The 26236-nt window shown below is 36.9% G+C and overlaps 1 protein-coding gene across 9 annotated transcripts in view; it reads right to left on the reverse strand.

Annotated features, from left to right (window-relative positions):
* pard3bb (par-3 family cell polarity regulator beta b) overlaps window positions 1-26236 on the reverse strand; it is a 449216-nt gene that overhangs the window by 261244 nt on the left and 161736 nt on the right. For 8 of the 9 annotated variants that reach the window (XM_048193363.1, XM_048193369.1, XM_048193368.1 and 5 more), the window contains exons 7-8: window positions 11331-11417; window positions 787-912 (exon numbers count right to left, since the gene is read on the reverse strand). In XM_048193363.1, the coding sequence (XP_048049320.1) occupies window positions 787-912; window positions 11331-11417 (213 nt within the window). Of the gene's footprint in view, window positions 1-786; window positions 913-11330; window positions 11418-11499; window positions 11791-26236 lie in introns of those variants that run through there. The other variant, XM_048193370.1, reaches the window with a different exon arrangement.

The raw sequence follows: 26236 nt of genomic DNA on the forward strand, positions 1-26236 counted from the left end.
AATGGCACATGATCCTTCAAAAATCATTCTAATATACTGATTTGATGCTCAAGAAACATTTCTTATTATCATTAATGTTGAAAACAGTTCTGCTGCTTAATATTTTTTTGTCGAAACTGTGAAACATTTATTTCAGGATTCTTTGATGAATAGAAAGTTGAAAAGAAAATCATTTATTTGAAATAGGATTTATTTGCCAACAATGTAACAGTCTTTTCTGTCAATTTTGATCAATTTAATGCAACACTGTAGAATAAAATATACATTTATTTTAAAAGAAAATAAATTTTTGAACTGTAGTGTATTTACATACATAATTTCTCTATTTTATTTGGTGAATCTTGTGAAGTAGAAATTACAAACTTCAATGAAACTGATGCAAATTTAACATTATACGTTACAAACTGACCCAAAACCAGATGATTTGTTGGGTCCTGATGGCTTTGGTTTTGGCTAGCAGATCTCTAATAAGCATGACAGTGTGCAGTAATGCAGTTCAAGAGAAGGAGATCTGCTACACACAGCAAACAGAGCTCAGGAAATGACCATGACTGCTGGATGGGCTCTGACACCATGGGTTGAGTGTTTTTCTGCTTTTGAAACCAGTCCAGAGTCGATAGCCATAAACAGAGCACAACAATGGACACCATGCTTGTTTTTACAACCATGACATGGAAAGATAGGTCTAAAAACTGAGTAACACAACAGGAAGGAAAGGCTATCAGGAGGTGGAGACAGAAAAGCAGACCAGAAGGTAAAGCAGAAGGGTTCAGTTCAGAGACTCACTGTGAAAAGGATTTGTCCATTAATTCAGCATCATTAATTTTAACAATACACTCATCGTCCTGAAAGATGCCTTCCCTTTTGGAGCGACTGTTCTCCTCCACGCCTCGAATGTGCAGGCCCAGAGCCCTGAAAGAGAGCAAAACATAAATTACCAACAAAATAGAGCACAGCACCAGCCAGCAAACACAATAGAAAAATAACACATGACAAATACCAATAATTACATAGTAATTACACAGTAATGACATAATTACAAAAAAGGGACTATTCAAGTAATAACATCAATACTGTCCACACCAGTGTAGTGTGGAGAACTTCTGAAATGAGGATAAGATTGCTCTATGCATTTGACTTTATTTTAGTCCAAAGATAAATAAATGTTCCAGATCCATTTGATATTTTGCTCCTCTCTAAAGATTTATCTGTTGATGTCATTGTTGAACAGTGAGTACTTCACACACTATTTCATCTAATATATTGTAAAATTGATTTTATTTTCTGCCTATTTTTCCTCATTTATTTATTTATCTAATCACAGCCACTGTATAAAACATAAATAAAACCTTCTCGCTATTTTACTGATGGAAACCCATTGGCTTTACATTTTGCTTTATTGTCCTCCCTTTGCCCTCCTGAGCACCGTACAAAACTCACATACATAGACCGCTTGACAAAACACAAGACAGCAACACTACGGCTGGCAGTGATAAAGGCTATCAAGCTGGAGAAACTCATAAAGCAGGAGCAGTAATGGCAGGCGAGTATTAATCCCTCAGTCTTCACCCGCAGGCACTGCACACGAGCCCATTCAATGAATAACACATTCATACATTATAACGGGCCGCAGCAGTGTCTCCAGAGCAGTAGAGGCATTGGCAAATTATGGAAGATGCCTTTGCAGAAATGTAGATGGACATTTGGGGAGACACACTGGACTGAAATGGTTTCTTCAGATAAGTGATATTTGACTGGAGGGATAAAGGTTGAGTTTTGGGTAAGTGTATGAAAGAGACTAAGCATATTTGTCTTCTGTTGCTGACAGCCAGCTCACAGCAGGAGCAACAAAAAAATCTGGTCTATGTACGATTCTACACATCACTAAAAACATTTACATGTTCACAGATACAGTTTAAAATCATCCCAAAGGTGAATTTTCAGCAGTCATTTCTCCAGTCTTCAGTGTCACATGATGCTGATCTGGAGCTCAAGAAACAGTTCTTATTATGAATCAATAAATATTTGTGTGGAAACCATAATATATATTTTTCAGTATCATTTGATGAATTGAAAGTTCAAAGGAACAACATTTATTTGAAATAGAATTAAAAGTCTTTACTGTCACTTCTGATCAACTTAAAAAAATTAATAAAAAATCTTACCGACTCCAAACGTTTGAATGGTAGAATATGCACCAGTGATCATTTTGCCAGCAAAGCAAGCAAGATTATCAGCTGATTCCACCCATCACAAAATGGCCAAATACTGGCCAATAACATTTGTGTGGTTAGATTTTATCATGTACATGTTACGCTATATGTGATTTAATGTGAAAATTTATTACAAATATAAATTTACTGCCCTCAAAGAAACTGTCTTGAATTCCAAGATGCTGCACATGTACACAACACACTGCAATTACCCAGCCTCATGTCGTTCCATATCCGTAAGACTTTTGTCCTTCATCGGAACACAAATTAAGATCTTTTTGATGAAATCTGAGAGCTTTCTGTGCCTCCATAGATATCCAACGCAACTACCACTTTCAAGGTCCAGAAAGGTAGGGAAAAAAAATCATTAAAGTTCTCCATGTGACTCCAGTGGTTTAACCTCAGTTTTATGAAGCGATGCGAGTGCTTTGTTTGCGCAAAAACAAACAAATAAAATCTTAATTTGTGTTCTGAAGATGAACGAAGGTCTTGCAGATGTGGAACAACATGAGGGTGAGTAATTAATGATTATCATTTTTGGGTGGAACTTAGGGATGGGCATTTTTCCAAAACATTGTATTCAAATATTTGGGCTCGTAAAAAAATAATATTCGAATATTATATTACAAGATGTAATATAAGTCTAAGGTGTCCCCTGAATGTATCTGTGAAGTTTCAGCTCAAAATACCCCATAGATTTTTTTTTATTAATTTTTTAACTGCCTATTTTGGGGCATCATTAAATATGAGCCGATTTATGCTGTGTTGCCCCTTTAAATCTCGTGCTCTCCGCCCACGGAGCTCGCGCTTGCCTTAAACAGTGCATAAACAAAGTTCACACAGCTAATATAACCCTCAAAATGGATCTTTACAAAGTGTTCGTCATGTATGCGGCATGCATGCTTCGGATTATGTGAGTATTGTATACTGTTATATTGTTTACATTTGTTTATGAATGAGTTTGAGGCTGTGCTCCATGGCTAATGGCTAATGCTACACTGTTGGAGAGATTTGTAAAGAATGAAGTTGTGTTTATGAATTATACAGACTGCAAGTGTTTAAAAATGAAAATAGCGACGGCTCTTGTCTCCATGAATACAGTAAGAAACGATGGTAACTTTAACCACATTTAACAGTACATTAGCAACATGCCAACGAAACATTTAGAAAGACAGTTTACAAATATCATGATATCATGGATCATGTCAGTTATTATCGCTCCATCTGCCATTTTTCGCTATTGTTCTTGCTTGCTTACCTAGTCTGATGATGCAGCTGTGCACATCCAGACATTAATACTGGCTGCCCTTGTGTAATGCCTTTCATAATGTTGGGAACATGAGCTGGCATATGCAAATATTGGGGCGGAGTTTGAGACTCACTGTATGTCATTTCCATGTACTGAACTCTTGTTATTTAACTATGCCAAGATAAATTCAATTTTTCATTCGAGGGCACCTTTAAATTACCTTAAACAAGAAGGAGTTTATTTTTTTTTAATTCATCAAGAGTTTTTAACCATTTCTGAACAAGCTTACGATTAGGCATTATATACAACAAGCTTACGTTAAATCTTAAGGTTTTCTTTTAGTTTAATGCATTAAACAATTTGTGCAAACAAAAAACATATAAAAGAAAAAAGCATTTAAGCTCAAGCAGCACGAACTAGAAAAACACTAATAAAGCAGACAGTGCCAGTTATCGTACAAAACATACATAATACACTCGAGACAGTAGCCTATATGGTTATCGTTTTCATATTGTTTCACATGTTCATGTTGAGAAAAACAATAATTTTATCCACATGCTCGGGTGAGAAAACGAGCCGCGCTGACAGACGTTGCAGAAACAAGATAACGATAATACCTAACGTTGTGCTACACTTTGTGTTTTCTGTTCATAAACATATTTCCCTCGACAAAATTTAAAGGAAGCATGTGTCTCAAAATCATTTTGCTATCAGATAAGTTATCTTCTCGGCTCACTTTGGGTATAGCTGCGCTTAGCCTACCTGTCGTGAATGCAGTGATGGAGAGCTGTATTTCCTCATTTCATGTGCTTTCTCAATATGGTGGTGATATTATGATAACTCGGTTTCATTTGATCAAAAGTAATTCCATTTTGTAAGATCATTTTCATCCAAGTAATTCCAAACTTCGCAAGGCAGACGACAATATTGTGTGACGATCAAATTCAATAAACTTGTTAAACACGCTCCACAGCGCCACCCGATGCATTTAGTTATAACTGTGAGTTTTAGTGCTCAGGATTTATCATGGATTCACTGCATTTACTTGTCTGGCAAGGCCAGACTGATATATCTTCTACTCTTCTTGGTGATTCGATTCAACTCCAAACCGTACCGTGCAATCAGATTTGTTTATTTCAGTGACGCAAACAGCGTCACTCTAGTGCGGCGAAAGTCCCTTCAATATCAACAAAGACTGCGCACGGGAAACCCAAGAGTTTGTTCTATTCAGCCGTGAATTCAGTTTTAAATGACCAAAAACACATTCATTATTTACTTTTCACTGTTGACTCTCTTGTCGCTTTGCTAACGTCATATCCGCCCTTCTCTGATTGGTTTACTCCGCTTCCTGTTTGCTCGGATTGCCCTAGAAATCGAATTGATTCAATGGCCGACCAGACTCATCCACTGGTACAGTGGTGAGGCTGGATTTTCCAGGCAATGCTTTTACGGCCAGCAAAGCAACATAGTAAAATTCGAATAGTATTTTTATTTTTCGAATATTAATTACAGAACGAATATTCGAATATTCGACTATATGTGCACACCCCTAGTGGAACTAACCCTTTAAAAAAAACATATTAGTACTTTAAGTATATAGTACCTTTCGAAAGGGTACTGCCCCAGTCACAGCTTTTGTACCTTTATTCTGAGTGAATAAAGAAGCATTGTAAACAGCCATGCCATTTACTGTAAAATATTGCATCACAATAAAATCATGAAAAGCATAAAAAAGTATGTATAGCTAAAGAAACAGCCTACCTCCGAGAATGTTACCACTGCATCTTATTATTTAGCATTCTCAACTAGTCGACTAGTAAACATGAGTAGTCACAAAAGCCCTAATATAAACTAATAGCGTCTCCTATTATCACCTTCAGACTAAACAAAATGATCAATAACAAAAACAAGCATGCGGAAAAACTCATTAAAGTTCTCCATGTGACTCCAGTGGTTTAACCTCAGTTTTATGAAGCGATGCGAGTGCTTTGTTTGCGCAAAAACAAACAAATAAAATCTTAATTTGTGTTCTGAAGATGAACAAAGGTCTTGCAGATGTGGAACAACATGAGGGTGAGTAATTAATGATTATCATTTTTGGGTGGAACTTAGGGATGGGCATTTTTCCAAAACATTGTATTCAAATATTTGGGCTCGTAAAAAAATAATATTCGAATATTATATTACAAGATGTAATATAAGTCTAAGGTGTCCCCTGAATGTATCTGTGAAGTTTCAGCTCAAAATACCCCATAGATTTTTTTAAATTATTTTTTTAACTGCCTATTTTGGGGCATCATTAAATATGAGCCGATTTATGCTGTGTGGCCCCTTTAAATCTCGTGCTCTCCGCCCACGGAGCTCGCGCTTGCCTTAAACAGTGCATAAACAAAGTTCACACAGCTAATATAACCCTCAAAATGGATCTTTACAAAGTGTTCGTCATGCATGCGGCATGCATGCTTCGGATTATGTGAGTATTGTATACTGTTATATTGTTTACATTTGTTTATGAATGAGTTTGAGGCTGTGCTCCATGGCTAATGGCTAATGCTACACTGTTGGAGAGATTTGTAAAGAATGAAGTTGTGTTTATGAATTATACAGACTGCAAGTGTTTAAAAATGAAAATAGCGACGGCTCTTGTCTCCATGAATACAGTAAGAAACGATGGTAACTTTAACCACATTTAACAGTACATTAGCAACATGCCAACGAAACATTTAGAAAGACAGTTTACAAATATCATGATATCATGGATCATGTCAGTTATTATCGCTCCATCTGCCATTTTTCGCTATTGTTCTTGCTTGCTTACCTAGTCTGATGATGCAGCTGTGCACATCCAGACATTAATACTGGCTGCCCTTGTGTAATGCCTTTCATAATGTTGGGAACATGAGCTGGCATATGCAAATATTGGGGCGGAGTTTGAGACTCACTGTATGTCATTTCCATGTACTGAACTCTTGTTATTTAACTATGCCAAGATAAATTCAATTTTTCATTCGAGGGCACCTTTAAATTACCTTAAACAAGAAGGAGTTTATTTTTTTTTAATTCATCAAGAGTTTTTAACCATTTCTGAACAAGCTTACGATTAGGCATTATATACAACAAGCTTACGTTAAATCTTAAGGTTTTCTTTTCTCAACTAGTCGACTAGTAAACATGAGTAGTCACAAAAGCCCTAATATAAACTAATAGCGTCTCCTATTATCACCTTCAGACTAAACAAAATGATCAATAACAAAAACAAGCATGCGGAAAAACTCTCCAATAACACACCGGAGGTCAGATTTGCGGCATGGAATCCCTAAGAAGATAAAGATATCTGGAGCGAATTAGCCTTGTGTTGGTGTAAGACGTGAGTGTGACCTGCTAATGCTCAGGAAGGATCTCTTCACCCCTCCATTAGATGTGCTAAAGGTTTCCCGTCCACATGAAGTCACTCTGCATTAGCTAACAGGCCTGTTTACTTTACCGCTAGCCTCACGTTTGGAGAATATTACTCTAGTCTTAAGATGGGGTGACCTTTGACACGCAGAGAGAGAGAGGGCAAGGCATGTCTAAAGGAAACAGATGGAGGTTAAGGCCTGTGGGAGACATGAGTGAAGGGGGTTGAGGGACAGATACAAGGGGAGAGAGTGAGAGAAACGAGAGAAAAAGGCTCAATCCTACAGGGAGATATCTGTCTTTATTAAGACTCCTGCGCTGCCTCAGTCCCTCGTGATGCTCTCTGATGACTCAGTTTCAGTCAGAAAGAAAAAGACTTATTTAGTGCATGACAGACAGTAAGAGCGCTCGACCGTAAAAACATCTGGTCATTAAATGAGCCATAAGTTCAGGAGAGGTGATTGTTAGCTGAAGTTACTCAGAAATTGCACTTTGAAGACTGCGTGACCTCTAACAGTCTTCAGCCGGCCAAATCAAACACATTAAAATCAGAACAGCTTTTTGGTTCAATAATTTTGTTCTGCTATATAAGCTACAGAAGCTTGGAACGTAACTGCAAATTCTGGTCAATACCGATTACAAGATTATTTTCATGTAATTTTCAACTAAGCAAACACACAAGGGGCACGAACTACAGAATGTAGAACTTTATAATGACAGGTTGATTCTGCCCACTAAGTAAATATTGTATTAAAAATTAAAATTACTTTCAGTTGCTATTACTATTTGTTTAAATAACAGCTTAAATAGATTAAATAGCGTGCATTAATTCAGCCACTCTGCTCTCTACTTATTCTTTTTTCCATCAGTCAAGCAAATGACCACAAATAAATGGTCACCGATCTGTCGTACATCAAAAACTATAGCCAGAGAAAAAAAAAAATGGAGAAAGTATTGTGGGTGTACAAGTAACATTTAAATCAAAATCTAACTTCTGTTTCACAAATGGTCTCCCACAACCCCCCACCATTACCGCTGAAGTACTTAACTTTTAACCCCTCTCATTTACCCCTACATAACGTTGTGATGAGTTTCCCTGAACCAGCAGCAGTCGATGCTGACCCCACAGCCCTGCTCCTGCCTTCAAAGAGAGCTGCGGGTTTATATACTGCTGACCCACTCGAAATACCAGCTGCAGCAGTCTGATGACCACAGGATGCCCAGCTCTCTCCCACAGGAACACATTTTCTGTGTTTCCGCTACTGAAGCATTTAAGAAACATACGAAAAAAAAAAAGAAAAAAAAAACTCCAGTCTAACTTCTCAGTGCATATTTCTGTTTGTTTGTTGTTCATTCAAAAGAAGGTGTTTGTCTTTGTAATTTTCATCAAAATGTGGATTTTTATTTATTTATACTCTATTTTTCTTCCTTCACTGAATCTTCTGTTCTGGACTGGGAAATAAAATAACTATTTAAAATTAAAATGTGGAGAGAAAAAAACAAACAAAAAAAAAAAAAAACAACTTGAACAATATAATTTAATAGAAAATGTATTCATTCATTCATTCATTCATTCATTTCATTTTACTGAATCTTCTGACCTGGTCTTGAAATTAAAATGATCATTTAAAGGTGCCCTCGAATGAAAAATTTAATTTATCTTGGCATAGTTAAATAACAAGAGTTCAGTACATGGAAATGACATACAGTGAGTCTCAAACACCATTGTTTCCTCCTTATATAAATCTCATTTGTTTAAAAGACCTCCGAAGAACAGGCGAATCTCAACATAACACCGACTGTTACGTAACAGTCGTGATGTACGCCCCCAATATTTGCATATGCCAGCCCATGTTCCCAACATTATGAAAGGCATTAGACAAGGGCAGAACGTCTGGATGTGCACAGCTGAATCAACAGACTAGGTAAGCAAGCAAGGATAATAGCAAAAAATGGCAGATGGAGCAATAATAACTGACATGATCCATGATATCATGATATTTTTAGTGATATTTGTAAAATGTTTCGTTAGCATGTTGCTAATGTACTGTTAAATGTGGTTAAAGTTACCATCGTTTATTACTGTATTCACGGAGACAAGAGAGCCGTCGCTATTTTCATTTTTAAACACTTGCAGTCTGTATAATGCATAAACACAACTTCATTCTTTATAAATCTCTCCAACAGTGTGTAATGTTAGCTTTAGCCACGGAGCACTAACAAACTCATTCAAAATCAGAAGTAAACAATATAACAGTATACAATACTCACATAATCCGACGCATGCATGCCGCATGCATGATGAACACTTTGTAAAGATCCATTTTGAGGGTTATTAGCTGTGTAAACTTTGTTAAGGCACTGTTCAAGGCAAGCGCGAGCTCTGTGGGCGGAGAGCCGCAGCATAAAATCGGCGCGTTTATAATGATGCCCCAAAATAGGCAGTTAAAAAAATTAATAAAAAAAAAATCTATGGGGTATTTTGAGCTGAAACTTCACAGACACATTCAGGGGACACCTTAGACTTATATTACATCTTTTAAAAACATAATCTAGGGCACCTTTAATATATTTACTTGCGATGGTAGCGGGGTGGAAAATCCTCCTATTACCCACGGCACAAAAATGGTCTACTACATGTGACAAACAACAAATAATGTGATTTTTAACAGTATTTTTATTTATTGAAATTAATTTTAATTGCATAGCCTACTATTACATTTAATTACATACTAATTTCATGCATTATTTTGCATTGTAAATTATGCAAAATTACAACATTAAAAATGGTAGAGTTCTCCTCACTATGTCATATAGTGTCTCTCTCAGTAAATGGGACACAGATTTTACTAGTAAAATTTATATAATGAATACATGTCAAATAAAGTTCTTAGTCTTTTCTTCCTGTGGGGGAGAGTACAATAATTTTCTATGAATTAAATGGAAATCATATTAAATACAATTTATTGTGTAACCAAAATACCAATAATGGCCAGAAAAAAAAAAAAAAAAGGAAAAAAACAACAACTTATTTTTAATTATAAACAAGCCCGAAATACACCGGGACTCTTATTTTGAAATGTATGTACTATTGCGGGCAGATCCTTCAGATGAGAGAGATAAAACATGCATTCTTACAACCATCTATAACATATTATATAAAGGCCATAAAGTATACATTATCATAATTCATCAACCCGACTTCATTAGCAATTGCTTGGCATAAATGTGCGCTATTCATTGATTGAGAATCACTTTGAAGCAGTCTGAAGCGCGACACTGTAGAACGCGCAATAGCGCCGCCTTGTGACATTCCAACTTGCAGCGCTCTTTGTGAAATATCCACCGCGTATCTGCAGCGCACGTGGGAATGCCAGCAGGAGTAAACAGTTCTCGCACACAAAACGAATAGGCACAAAATGCATTTTTCTCTAGTTAATCGGTCGCGGATGGTTTCATTATCTCGGGCTGATACAAAAGTATAAGAGGATAAAAATAATACAAAGCAAAAATGTGTCTCCAAATATACTTGGGCAGCCATCAATATACCTGGGTGGCCCACCCAAGTAAAGTCTATGTGTAAGTGTCTATGTGTAAGTATATATATATATATATATATATATATATATATATATATATATAAGTAAACACACATACACACATTTATATGTTTGTTTGTTTCACAGAATCTTCTGTTCTGGGCTGTAAAATTAAAATAATAATTTAAAATTAAAATGTGACCCCTCATTTGCTTGGAAAGATTAATTGCATCAGTTTTGGAATAATTCAAAGACTCCATGAATAATGGATGAAATCCATAATGTATGTCCTATAAAAATAGGAAGTAGAGGGAGACATACAGTATACTGTAGAAGAATTGGTCCTATAAAAAACACAGCCATGAACCAAGATTAGCTAAATGTTAATCAGTTGCAGGTGGTATTAGTGGGGAAGGACATTATCATTCAAGAGAATATCTGATCAGACAAAAAAAAAAAAAAGGATGAGTCATCAATATTTTTTGGTCAGATTTCCCAGACTTTAAATTCTTATTTCTACTAAATGCTATTTTGATAAGTAGTACACTAGCATATAGACAGCCTAAAAGCTAAAAAGACTACAACACCCCACTTCTGATTAATGACTTCAAAAGCAAGAGAGCAGCACAGAACAGTCCCATAATCCCCCACAACAAAAAACATGTAGACACAAACAAAGCTCTGAATGCTTGCAGAGGAGCTTTAGATTTCTCTAGTGCACTGCACATAACCACACTTTAGGTAAAACATGCATCACTGGAAAGAGAGAGAGAGAGTGTGTGTGTGTGTGTGTGTGTGTGTGTGTGTGTGTGTGTGTGTGTGTGTGTGTGTGTGTGTGTGTGTGCGTGTGTGTGCGCGTGTGTGTGTGTGTGTGTGTGTGTGTATGAGGAGGAGGAACGAGAGAGAGTGAGAAATCTGAAGTGCTGAACTAACCTTCCACTGAGAGAGGAACAGTACGGCACCACGTGTATTCCTAGAGGCCCTTGTTCTCCTGAAATCTCCACCGTCTTTGTGAGGCTGCTGCACACACACACAAGAACAAAACCCATCAGTCACATTATTAAGAAGTCAGACAGCACAACATAAACCTGTGTAAACTCACTGTCTCCTGGCCCTCAGATCTCCTACACGCGATGGTGCAGAGCCGCAGTACATGTCTGAGAGTTAGTCAGCTCTCTACCACATGATCCTGTTTTCCTACATTCCCTGCTGAAATAGTTTCCATGATGTCTGCCTTTCTGACTAATTTTCAAATGTTCTTTTTTTTTTTTCTGTTTTCCCCTTTTCAGCAGTTAATGTTCTTGGCATGTGGTGTGATGATATAGCGGGAGTGTAAGTGGATAGCTGTGGACAGAACGGTCCGTTTCACTGTTGCAGCGATCATCCGCCTTTAATCCACAACTAATAGCTCTTCATGGAGGAATATTTGCAGAGTCATACATGAGTGAGTACAGTGAGCCACTGCAGGAGCTGGGGGAAAGCGAGAGAGAGAGAAAGACACGCAGAGACAGACCGACAATGGATCTGTAAACATGGCACACCAAACTCTTATAAAGCATTTTATAAAATGGATAACTCTGGAAGCTGATTGGTTGATGCAATATTTCATGTTTGGCTGGTTAGCGTGGCCCCATTAGCCCCTGCTGGTAAATGCTGGAAGTACACAATCTGTTCCCAAAAAGCAGCTTTCTCCTTTGGTCTTTTGCAAGCAACAAATATTAAACAAATGTTTAAATATTAAAATAGTTTTTTTGTTTGTTAGTTTGTTTTTTGCTGTTGTTGTTTATCACTATGAACTGCCATTGTATGGAAAAACGTTTAGAACAATATGAGAGTTAAAAAAATTTTTAAATTATTAAAGGGATAGTTCACTCTAAAATGAAAATTAAAGGCACAATATGTAAGATTTTTGGATTAAAATATCCAAAAACCACTACAACAATGTTATATATTTTGTTGACTTGTTTACTTATATTATCCCAAATGTTTCCAAGAATGTTTAAATCCAGAGAAAAAAGCAATTTTAACCAGAACACGGACCGTGTCCATGCATCGCTTATCAATGACATCATACCCGCGTTACCCTCGATTTCCAGTTTCATTTTGTAGAAACCATGGAAACACCATGGAAAGATGCTTTAATATATTATGTGTTTTTTTATTATACAGGTGAGCTACTGTTTGAATACATTAATCGACAGAAAATGTTAATAAATCTTTAATACATTAACTCATCCATGAATATGTCGGATTCTTTTCCACCGGCTGTAGACTTGAACACCTCCCATGATTCCGTGAAATCAAGGCGTCATCAAACTACGCCTTTATTTTGACGAAGAAACCTCTAGTGGCGAAAAATTACATGTTGTGCCTTTAAGTCATCATTTACTCACCCTGCTGTCATTTTTTTTTCTTTTTCGGACCACAAAAGGGGAATGTCCCGCTCATGCTTGTCCATATAATGGCAGTGAATAGCGACCAGCATCAAACTTTAAGAAAGATGCAAAAGTATTACAGAATGATCCTATGTGCCATACATTTCAAGAGTTTTTCGGGGGTATACAATAGAGTTTGGTGAAAAAACTAAATTTAATTTATTATTTAAAGGTGCCCTAGAATTAAAAATTGAATTTATCTTGGCATAGTTAAATAACAAGAGTTCAGTACATGGAAATGACATACAGTGAGTCTCAAACACCATTGTTTCCTCCTTATATAAATCTCATTTGTTTAAAAGACCTCTGAAGAACAGGCGGATCTCAACATAACACAGACTGTTACGTAACAGTCGGGGTGTACGCCCCCAATATTTGCATATGCCAGCCCATGATCGAGGCATTATACAAGGGCAGAACGTCTGGAGCAGCACAGCCGAATCATCAGACTAGGTAAGCAAGCAAGAACAATAGCAAAAAATGGCAGATGGAGCGATAATAACTGACATGATCCATGATAACATGATATTTTTAGTGATATTTGTAAACTGTCTTTCTAAATGTTTCGTTAGCATGTTGCTAATGTACTGTTAAATGAGGTTAAAGTTACCATCATTTCTTACTGTATTCACGGAGACAAGAGCCGTCGCTATTTTCAATTTTTAACACTTGCAGTCTGTATAATTCATAAACACAACTTCATTCTTAATAAATCTCTCCAACAGTGTAGCATTAGCCGTTAGCCACTGATCACAGCCTCAAATTCATTCAGAATCAAATGTAAACATCCAAATAAATACAATACTCACATAATCCGACACATACATGCAGCATGCATGACGAATACTTTGTAAAGATCAATTTGAGGGTTATATTAGCTGCCCCAAAATAGGCAGTTAAAAAAATTAATTAAAAAAACGTTCGATGGCACCTTTAATGAAAATCCTGACCTTGGCCATTGAACTTCTGTGCACGGCTGTACGACATGCGCATTCGTGATTCTATTAGCGCCGCAGTTCATACCGACTTGTCCAGAAAAAGCACATAAGTTGAGAGAAACGAAGATTAATCAATATCAACATCTTTGATGCGCTGACTCTTTGGTCGGTCAGGTGTGAGTGAGCATGAGGTGGTAAAATAAAACACTGCAATTTAAAGAATGTGTGGAGAGTCTCTCTTTTCCTGAGGCCTTTACTTCCAACACTCCCAAACAGGCATCTAGAGCAATAATTTAACCGTGTGTGAGGTCTTAATGACTTCAGCAGGCTGACCACACACACTCACAAACATAAATACACCCTTCCCCAGGCTCCTGTTTGACTTTAATTCTTTCATTTTTCCTGAGGTATGTAGTGCAGATTGTGTCTGACTGTGTGTGAGAGTCTATTTGGAGAAAGAGCAGAGACTGTTGAGATGCTAATGCAGGAGAGAGCTGTCTGCCCAGAGCTCAGAGGACTCAACACTGATAAGCTACCACAGCACAGATAACTCTGTCTGAGAGAGAGAGAGAGAGAGAGATGGGGTTTAAACACAATCACCATGAGATGGAAACTGCAAACAACAACAACAAAGACTGGGGAAAAAACTGTGGTAAGCATGAGAAAATCCTGTGAAGTGCAGTTTCATCAACTCACCAGAAGTTTCGTTAATCAAGGCCGGCTCAAATAAGAAATTTCAAAGAGACTCAACTCCTTGAGGAGGGGCGAATGAGCCCCGAAATAATTAGGAGGGCTTAAATGAGGGGGGGAATCAGCACTCTTAAATTTTGCATTCCCTCTTTTACTCTCCATTTCCAAATCATTCCAAAATGTTGTATCCGAGATTACATACTATACACTATGCACTTATACTTTGAGACATTCTATGAGCCATTTCTTGCTCAGGGTGAATTTCATATGGTTATTTTGTCATCCAGCTTTAGGGCCTGATAGTCCCTTCACTTCAACTACATAAGGAAAGCTGTGACTATTGAGCTGCGAGTGCATGAAGTGTCCAACATTCCACACTTTGCTTTTTCGTTACTTAAGTGCATCATCTGGGCATATAAAGTGTGCTTGTTTTATACTACAAAAGGGCTTAGAATAGTGCATAAATGAGGCTGAGATGCACTACTAGTGACCTGCCTATCCACATTGTGCCATCTTAGGTAAGATTCTAACTGAAAAAATTGCTGTTTATATGGACACCTTTTGTTTTAATTAGAATTAATTCAATCCAAACGTGAACATTAAATAAAGTGATCAGGTTTGACAAGCTTCAAATCAGAATTGATTTTCTGACATGCGTTCACTGCACGAATATACAGAGTTTCCCGCTGTTTGCGCATACTAACCATTCTCCTACATTGCTTCTTTTCTTTGTTTTAAAGAGCAGACTTAATATTTTTCTATTTCAGGCCCTGATTAGGAGACGACGAGCACATGAAGCTGTGTGCTGTGCTGCCTATATTTATGAAGCAGTAAAAACGCCCCTTCCCATGCCCAAAACAAAGCATCTTTGAATGAGAGTCCAAAACAAGGACTGATGGGATGTTTTCCTGCTCCACTTCACAGACGATGAGTAGAAGGAAAATTTTAGAATGACACGATGTTCAATAAATAACAACAGCACGTTCAGCGCATCATACGTCATTACACCATTTCAACTTTATTGCACATGTGCATAACTTTCCAGTTTAAGGTTTCAATCCGATCAAGTGTTTACACGTCCTCTTGATCAGATTAGAAAAGGTTTAAACCACCCCTTATAATCGAAAAGAAATTTTAATCGGATTTGGCAAACTCATTCCGATTGACGTGGTTACATGTGACTTTTTTATTCCGAATTTGCTACTAATCCGATTAAAATCGCATTATTAGGGTCCATTTAAACACAGCTGGTGATTGATTTAAAGGACTCGACTTGAATTTAATGCAGGTGAGAGGAACAGCATGATAATCTAATAAGATATACATGGCACACAAATGTTATTTTAAACCATTTTAATTATACTTTTCTGTAATTTAGTTTGACAATGAAATATGTATTTAAATAATTTAAAAAACATACTCTCCCATTTAAAAGTTTTGGGTTAGTACATTATTTTTGCTTTTGTAAGAAAAAAAGTATTTTAATCTTTTGATGTTATTTTTAACTTTCTATTATGGGGGGGAAAAACTCTTTAGATTAACTTTTTAGAATAACTTGCAACACGCTTTCCACAAAAACATTAAGCAGCACAACTCTCAGCATATCAGAATGATTACTGAAGGATCATGTGACACTGAAGACTGGAGTAATGGCTGTTACCATTTATATTATGCTATATTACATTTATATTTATATATGTATTTAGTAGAGAGCATCCTGGGATTATCTTCTCTGCAAAGGCTTCAACTTGATGCAATATAGCCTAAATGAAGGGCAGCATAATGAAGCTGCCTACCTTTTAGATCAGCCTTACAATGATACTAGAATTTGGAACCGAGTTCAGAACCCTAATTTCTTCCCTTCATTACCTCGCTCTTACTTTTCCTCTTTAGTTAAACATCCGGCATCAATAGGCAAACAAATGAACGGTGGAAGAAAGCATGCCACATCATCTAAAGATGAGGACAGCGGATGAAAGGATGGCTATGAAACAGGAAAGGGGCACTTGAGCAGGTGTCCTCTTTATTTACCTGCTCTCTCTTCCATACAGACAGAAGGTACAAAAAAGGGAAATAAAAGGCAGATAGGAATAAAAGAGAGCAAATTACCAAAGCTCTCTCGTCTTTTCAACTCTCCATCTTCAAAGTGCTGAGCTTCTGCAGCTTTGCACAAATAAGAGCTGTGGTTCAGATTAACAGTCTCTCTTGCGATTGTGTACGGGCCGAGTGTGGGTCCGCTTCATGAGAGTTCCTGGAGAAACATGCGATACTTCTCTTCTGAATGAAGGACTATTTGAATACACTTGCCGTTTCTTTATGCGTCGGCTATTGTGTTGCGGATTCGGAGATGTCTGATGTAGGCTGGAGGGGATTGAGTAATGGAAAATGTATGTGAAGAGGTGTGAACAAGGCTGTGTGTTTACCTGCGAGTGTTTAACCCAGAGTAAAGCTCCCCTACAGGGTTGAAATAATCCTTCTATTCAGAAGGACTTTAATTCGGCCTTACAATCAGGGATCCAGTCACTCAACAGGGATGCGGAAAGCACTGCATGTACAATCACGCTCTCAGTCTCCAGCGGCTAATATACCAGACTCACAGCATTAAAGGATGACTAATGTTAAACCTGTTTACCATCAAAATATATAGAGGGGACAACAAAACTTACTTAAATAGCACTTTGCAAATACAAAGTACTTGGCATGTCACAACATTTCATCTTAACCACTACTCAGACAGAAATAATTAGTTATTTTCAACTTGCGTCTATGCACTGCATCTGTGCAGTAATTTCAATGCTACACGCACTTATTTTAGCGAATTCATATGAATTTGTATAATCTCATCCGACGGTTTTTGTACGATCTGCTACGCTCAATATGCGGTTGTTTAGGGGTGGGGTGGACCTTCATGCTTACTTTTTTCCTAAAAACTCTGTTTCCATATGAATGACATTGCACGGTAAACCCTAACGCTCAAAAAAATTAACTGTTGAGTATTTAGAACTTTCTTTTTCTTTTGGGTTCATAGCACTGACATATTTCAAGTAAACTGAACTGTTTCACTGTTTTGAGTTATATGAACTCATTACTTTTAATTTAGACTAAATTAGGTTTAACTGAAACTGGGATGGGAGTACTATGACCCAGCATGCTTTGCCCATGGCACTTGAAAGGGAGAGTAAATGCTAAAATTAAGTGTTATATAATGTTTTTTATGTGTGCAAGAATAATGTTAAGGGAGATTCAGTAGTGATTAATGTTTTGTTATGCTAATTTAGAAGAGTTCCTGTTAATGTGGGGTTTTGGAGAGTTATAATCATGGTGACAAGTGGTGCATGCTGCTTGGTTTGGGAGCAGGTAAATTACATGTTTTAAGTTGCTATACTTGTTCAGTAAGTGCTATACCATGCTATTGTTAACTTGTTAGCAAATTAACAAGTTGGCATTTTCTGAATTTTCTTATTAGGGTTTACAGTGAACTAAATAATTTGATTTGCAAGAACTCAAAATAAAAACATTAATTAACTAAATATTTTATGTTAAAGGTGCCGAAGAACATGTTTTCAAAATATGTAATATAAGTCTTAAGTGTCCACTGAATGTGTCTGTGAAGTTTCAGCTCAAAATACCCCATAGTGTTTCTTATTATTAATTTTTTTAACTGCCTATCATTATAAATGCGCCAATTCAGGGTGTGTGGCCCTTTAAATCTCGTGCTCCACGCCCCTAGAGCTCGCGCTTGCCTTAAACACCATAAACAAAGTTCATACAGCTAATATAACCCTCAAAATGGATCTTTACAATCGCGTAAGTACAGTGTTTATTTGGATGCTTACATTTGATTCTGAATGAGTTTGATTGTCCTCCATGGCTAAAGCTAACATTACACACTATTGGAGAGATTTATAAAGAATGAAGTTGTGTTTATGCATTATACAGACTGCAAGTGTTTAAAAAATGAAAATAACGACAATTTTGTCTCCATGAATACAGTAAAAAACGATGGTAACTTTAACCACATTTAACAGTACATTAGCAACATGCTAACGAAACATTTAGAAAGACAATTTACAAATATCACTAAAAATATCATGATATCATGGATCATGTCAGTTATTATTGCTCCATATGCAAATATTGGGGGCGTACACCCCGACTGCTACGTAACAGTCGGTGTTATGTTGAGATTCGCCTGTTCCTCGGAGGTCGTTTAAACAAATGAGATTTATATAAGGAGGAGGAAACAATGGAGTTTGAGACTCACTGTATTTACATGTACTGAACTCTTGTTATTCAATTTTTGAATCTAGGGCACCTTTAATTGTTCAAAATCAAAATGTATGAGTTAGCCAACTCAGTACTTCAAGTTAGGAGCAATTAACATGTATGAGTACTACAAACTCAAAACTTGATAGTTCTGTTTACTTAAAATTGGGAACATCATAACTAAAAAAAAATTATGTAACTGATTACCTCTTTTTTTTTTCTTTTTTTTTTAGTTAGCCCAACTTATTCAGGTTTACAGTGTTTACAAATTAATTCAAAATCACCACCTTGTAAAATAGCTACATTTTCTCATAAGATCAGTTATTATAAACCTCCGATATGACTTTCACAAATCCTCCACAAGGAGACTCTGCAAACCTTTAGGCCAACAAATTTTAAAATGCCCCAATCTGAGATCACAATCTGAAGTTTGAGTCTCCCATTTGAGCCGCAGGATGCATATAAGACGCTCACTGCCATGCTGTCAGTCAGACGCTCAAGCTTAAAATGGGGCTCTCGGTGCACCACCCATCACAGTCATCATCATGCAACCGTATCGATCTGACGCGCCACTGACACCGTCACAATGCGGCTCTAATCCACTACGATACTGACCGCTGAGCCCCAGATTACCAACGCCACCTCTTTTCATTACTTCAATTACCTTTCACTTGAGAACAGCTCTCGGTTAATTGATTCAGAAGAGATTGCATGCTTTCTATTAGAAAATCTTAAGCACCCAGGTATAATCTTGTGGCAGAAACTAATACAAGGCAAATCTTTGATACTGCTGTTTATCTTTGCTAAAATTAAAGTCCCAGAGGCGGCGTGTCTGAAATGTTATCCCGCAGACTGAATCGAGATCAGTTAAGAGGAAACGCGGAGTTAGACACAGAAGTCGGGCTCAACGCTGATGGGGTTAGAGTTTAAGATTTTCTCACTGTCTCTCTGATAAAGTGGATGGTTATCAGTGTGTGTGTGTGATTGGCAGAGAGGGTGATGAGAGGATGATGATAAACGGGTGTCAGTGTGAAAGAGGCCCGAGGGGTTGACAGCAGGGAGTCAACGGCACAATGGCACAGCAGATAAGAGCGCACAGATGAGTCTGCGGCCCCTCAGAATGACTACACAGAGAAAGACAGATAGATGAAGGAAGTGAAGGCAAAACAGACAGAGAGAGGGAGAAAAGGAACAAAGGTGGAGAAGTGAAGTACTTATGGAGAAGGGGCTGCGGTGGCAGACGCCAATGACACAATAAGATGTTGAAGTGATGGGAGATGGAAACACAACAAAACAGGGTGCAAAGAGGCCAAACGAGACACATATACAAAGGAAATATAACAGTCTGAGAGAAATGAAGAAAGTAAAGAGATAAAAAGATAGAGACTGTGATGTGCCATTCAGACAGATTGATGATAAAGAGACGGAGAGTGTTTCAGAACACTGGAGTTAGGCAAAATTTATTGAATACTGACAATATAATTGAAGTATCCTGAAAAAATGCATCATGGTTTTCACAAACATATTAAGCAGCACAACCGTTTTCAACATTGATAATAATAAGAAATGTTTCTTGAGCATCAAATCAGCATATTCGAATGATTTCTGAAGGATCATGTGACACTGAAGACAAGTAATGATGTTGAAAATTCAGCTTTGACATCACAGAAATAAATGACAATTTAAAATATATTGAAACATAAAACAGTTATTTAAAATTGTAATAATATTTCACAATATTATTTTTTTTACTGCATTATTGATCAAATAATTGCAGCCTTTGTGACATAAATATTTAAAAACTCTGACCAACCAAAGATTTTATCGTTAGCTAAAGTAAATATGCTTTATCGTGTATTGTCATAATGGTCCATTTAAATCAAAATTAATAAATGTCAGCCAATATTGTGTTCAACTGGTGAACAACAGTGTGTGAAAGATGCCATTTATAATTTAACTCTTTTATTAGCATTTAAGCACTTACAATTAATATTAGAGAACGATGATTTATGATGATTTATTTATCAGGGTTCAAGCGTTTAAGGCCTTTAAGCACATTAAAAAGGTATTATATTTTATTTAGCAAGCATGTATGCACTTTGATCATAGATGGGAAAGACCATTTACAGCCAATACAGGCAATTTAATAAGGAAAAATATGTTTTTAAAGGTTTTTTGACAGTTACAGCACCACCTATTGCCCGATCTCCACTACTTTTTTGGGGTGTCCTCAGAGTGTGCCCATACATATGTGTGTTAATTTTGGTGAAAATATCTCATTTTGTTTTGAAGTTATAGATACTTAGGTTCAGTGTTTCCTACGTTTCCTTTTGTCTCAATCGAACTAATGGTTTCGAAAATATTCGGCAAGGTTTCAGGAGTCTAAGGACGTTCTTCCCATGAAAATAAGTCGACCACAACCAAAGTTATATACATTTAGAGTTATTATACACTTTCATTAAAAATGTTTTTTAAAGCTTTTTAACAGTTAGAGCGCCAACTATGGTCTGAACTTCATTAAAGTTGGCATGCTTCTTTAGAGTCATATGCTGCATGTGCTCACTTAATTTCGTGAAGTTCTGTAAAGTTTGTTGAGTTTACGTTTAAGATTTATAGGCTTGAGTATATTTTGCCACGCCCATTTTCTAAATTACCTTGTTATAGCGAACCAAAGGGTAAAGTTAATTTATTTATTTTTTTTTTTTGATAATTATTGATCTAGAGAGTCCAGAGATTTGTCTTGCACTGGTTTTGTTCGGATTGGGCGAAAAACCTAGGACTAGTTCGCAAAAGTAGGCGTTTCAGATATTTGTAAACAATTAATGAACAATTTGATTGACAGCATTGGTTCTTGAGGCAAAGTTGTTCAGCATGAGGATATCTATCAAATGATATGCATATTGTGTGGATCTGTGAAACCATATGTGATTAGAGGCATAAAACTCGTTAGCACCAACTAGTGGCCGATTTCTTTCAAAATTCTTACAGACCTCTAGGACCATGAGTCGAACATGCCCATCGAGTTTCGTTCTCATCGGTCTCCATTAACCTTGTCTAATAGGTGCTCAAATTCATTGGCCGATGGCGGCCATGTTTTTTGAGATACACCAATACCCTCATAGACTATCATGCCCCCTTCGACTAGGACACTGCATGCCAAAAGTCGATCGGACTAACGGTTACATACAGTAGTTATGGCTGTTTTCAAGGTTTTTTTTAAATTATAGTGCCACCTAGTGTTAAATCGAAATGTTTTTTTTATTGTGACCAAAGATTGAGGCCCTACACGTGTACCGAGTTTGGTGCAAATATCTCATTTTGTTCTTGAGTTATAGCCATTTCAGTAAAAGTGGCTCCGCCCTCATCGTTTATTTTGGTGCCCCTTATCGACTGTGAATCAAAATTTTAACTTTTTTTGATAATTATTGATATTCAGACTCCAGAGAACATTTCTGCACTGGTTTGGTCCCGATCAGGTCAAAAACTTAGGACTAGTTCGCAAAAGTAGGTTTTTCAAAAAACGCAAAATACCCGAATTTTCGCATCTTGTCCGACTTGAGCCAAGGATTCCAACGATATAAGACATTGAGCCTAGGCCTAACGGATCAAGAGTTATGAGCCATTTCGTACTTTTGACTGCTGTAGCGCCCCCGTCAGGCTGATACAAAAGAAAAGAAACTACGAGCAAAAGAAACTACGAGCATGCAACGTCGTACAGTTCTGTCGTCTATTAAGCCATGAAATAACCAAAAAAGGCGATTAAAGCTGCATTAAAACTGTGCATGCATGTATGTAGGCCTATATATATATATATATATGCGTGACATGTCTCTGGTCTATTCTGCTATGTGAGATCACAATATAACGCACAAACTGTTATGTAATTTTTTAATGCATAAATAAATGTGAGAACTGTGCATTTGTATTAGAAGATGCTAATTTTGCGTTAATTTATAAAGTACAAACAAAAATTATCACATTTAAATGCATAAAATAATTAATTTTACATTTTGGCATTTATTTGCTGTTGACTTCCGCATCAGCAAATGGGAATTCAAAACACTTTTTTTTCTTTGTACTGAGTTTAATTTAGGTATGATAGAACTGTTGCAATTATTTATTTTGACAATATAGAAAGTTAACTGTATTCGGTTGTGTTGTAGGCACAGTTCAGTACTTTATAGTCAGACTCATTTTAATGTTGAAATAATGAAGATTTCTGTGCCACCCCAGACTGGTTGCTGGCCCCTGCCTGGCCACCCCTATGAAAAAATCCTGGCTCCGCCACTGGGTGCGAGTACTACCAGCCATCAAAGTTTCAAGTCTCTATGACTTACGGTTTGGTCTGCCCGATCACTTTTAGGGAAGAATGCTGATCCTTGGAAAATGTAACAATTACAATAGGGCTTCAGCCCTACGCGCTTGAAAAAAAAGACTATTTGTCTATTCTTTCAGTCAGAGGAGTCAGTTTTAAATGTAAGAACTACCACAGCAACAATCTAGCTGAAAACAGTAGTGGATGCTAAATATTGCTCAGCCCCAGAGCACACACACACACACACACACACACACACACACAAACAAACAAAGTAGGCCTACATCTAGCTCACACACACAGCTAGCAATACGCAAAGTATAACTTTACTAATTGGCTTAATTTCCAGCTGTTGTCAAAGTGTATATGAGTGTCCTTATCATAACACATATGGTTTATCAGGACTCTACTATCTATGCTCAGAAATGCCCTTCCTGTTTTCCAGTTGACAGTAAAGGTCTATTCACACTGGGCCTCAACCATGAAACACAAGCAGTAAATTTCGTGATAAATCATTCGTGAAACAATTCTCACATAAACTGTCACATTGAATTCAAAGCAGCCATTTATATGAGAATAGTTTTACCAATGATTTACATAAAAATTCTTTATGCTTGTGTTTCATGAATAGGGTCCACTGAGCTTTTGTGTTGTTGTTGAAAAATGCATCCCTGCAGACTTTATTCACAGTGAAAATTCACCCAGCAACTTATTTATTAATAAGCTCTAAGCTTATAGGTCATGATTTTATTGTATAACAATATTTTAGAATTATTTTTATGGTGCTGTTATGGTATTTGTATTTGGTCATGGTCAGTACAAACTTTTCCATACGAGTTGCAATTTTTCAAAGAAATTCTCATTTTGTGTTTCACGGAAGAAAAAGTCATACAGCTCTGAAACGACTTGCGGGTGAGTGAACTATTGCTTTAAGGTGACCAACCATAAACCCACTGAACACTTTCTTGGAATTCCCCATTCCTACAACCTCTAAATGTTATTAGCAAAGTGCTGGCCATACTTATGGCTTTCAATTTCTATATTCAAAGTGCAAGTGATAATTCATTTTTTCCCTCTCAATTTCAAGGATCATTTGCTGAGAGCAGAGAGCATCCAGTATTCCTCACAGTGATGGCACAGCCGGTTGCTATGGTGAGAGGCTGGTGTAAGACATGGTACAGGAGTCATGCTGTGAGGATGTGACCCTATCAACCCTCCTTACTGTCCGTCTGTGCTCTGAATGTGCTTAGGGGAATTTTTGACTCTCACAAAATCCTTTCTACGTAAGGAAATTGCAAAGAAAGATAAAGGGGCAGATTTACTAACGGCTTGCGCCAGTGCAAACCCTCTTTTGGCATTAAAAAACTACCGTCAGGGTTTACTAAACCCACGCAGTGAAACATTAGAGCTGAAAAGGAGTGGACGCAGTTATTTTTGCCTCTGACCTTATTGCATATGCATTTTTAGGAGTTTCCCTTGCAGATGCAAAATTTATTGGAGGAGAGTATTTAAATTAATCATGCAAGGTGGTTTATTAAGCTTTGCGTGAGTCAATTTACTGGTATTTGCGCCATTATTTACCGCCCCAAAAAAAGCATGTCTTAAACCAGATGCTAATTTGCACTGCTCTCGGCAGATTGCGTAGAAAAGCATGCAAGAGATAATAAATACAATTTAGTAAAAACCTGCCGCACTGTAAAAAGGATTTTTTGAGCTTATTATTGGAGTACATTTTGCAAGAAAATACTATTTCAGTCTTTCAAAATTTCATATTTAATTCAAAGTATTACTTGCCATTTCTTTTTAATTACTTGTGTAATTTACTAGCAATTTCTGAGTGAACATTTTTTTTTTTTAAGTAAATCCTACACCAAGGATTTGCAGTGATGATTGTATTTATGTAGGCTTTGCTATTATGTGCAAAAAAGGTTAAAATATAACCATGACATTCTTAACCAAAAACAACTGACTGCAAAAGCACAAAATGTTAACTTGTACGAGGTATGAGGTACACATGCATCCACTCATCTGAACATAGTAATGATATTCTATGCATAGACTACTCCAAGTCCCTTTACTATTACTGCTCTCATAAAAATATGACTACTTGCATTACATGTCGAATTTTAAACCTGCATTGAATTTCTAACAATAAATTTTCTAGCAAAATGTATATTTTAGTCAGAATTATTGTGCTCCTGTTCTACTGTGGTCAGGTTATGCCAGGGGTCAGCAACCTTATGGAACGTGGAGGGTTAATCACAGAAGCTTTTGTTGGATCTACACACTAGCGCAGGATAAAATCTCACGCTTTAAAGGTGCTAAAGAGGATCTTTTCGTCGACTGAGAAACCAAAGACTGTTAGTGAGTTTTTGAAATGAGCGCATGCGTAAGAACAACCCCCCTCCTTCAAAGCTCATTTCGAGGGAACGCCTCCCAAAACTTGTGCACGAGTATTGGAACACGAGTGTTTACCACCGGCATTCGCTTTGTCGTGTTAGTGGATTCATTATGTCGGACTCACCGCAGGTAACTCATAATCTGCAGTTGTTACTCGTATCTCCTGACAAAAACATTGCATGCGGCGCCAGCCATATGGAAAGTTACTGGAGAGCGCAGCCGCGCACGTCTCGCACAAGGAACGTCATGGCAGTGATTGACAAGCCAGAGGGCCAATCGTTTACGCGATGATCGCGTAAACGATTGGCTGATGTTTTTAAGGCCCTACCTCATGCACAGATGATGTATATTAATATTATTACTTTCAGTGCACCTAATAAATAGTCTTTTATCAGTTAGTAAAGACAGTTTCAAGTAATATTGCAAAAATGTATAAAACAAAACATCCTCTTTAGCACCTTTAATAGTATTTATACACTGTAGAAACTGATTTTGATTTTAACTGTAAAACACTATTTTTTTATTTTTTTTTAAAGCTACGATAAAAAACAGTTAATTTGTTAACAATATGTTTACTTTAATGGTCGCACTTTAGTTTAAGGTCCAATTCTCACTATTAACTAACTATTAATATATATACTAACTAACTAATTATATAACTGCTTATCAATAGTTAGTAAGGGAGCTGTTAAGATAGAATATGGTCATGCAGAATAAGGCATTAATATGTGATTTATAAGTACTAATAAACAGCCAATATCCTAGTAATATGCATGCTATTGCTAATAAGCAACT

This window comes from Megalobrama amblycephala, linkage group LG6, assembly GCF_018812025.1.
Source record: "Megalobrama amblycephala isolate DHTTF-2021 linkage group LG6, ASM1881202v1, whole genome shotgun sequence".
NCBI lineage: Eukaryota > Metazoa > Chordata > Actinopteri > Cypriniformes > Xenocyprididae > Megalobrama > Megalobrama amblycephala.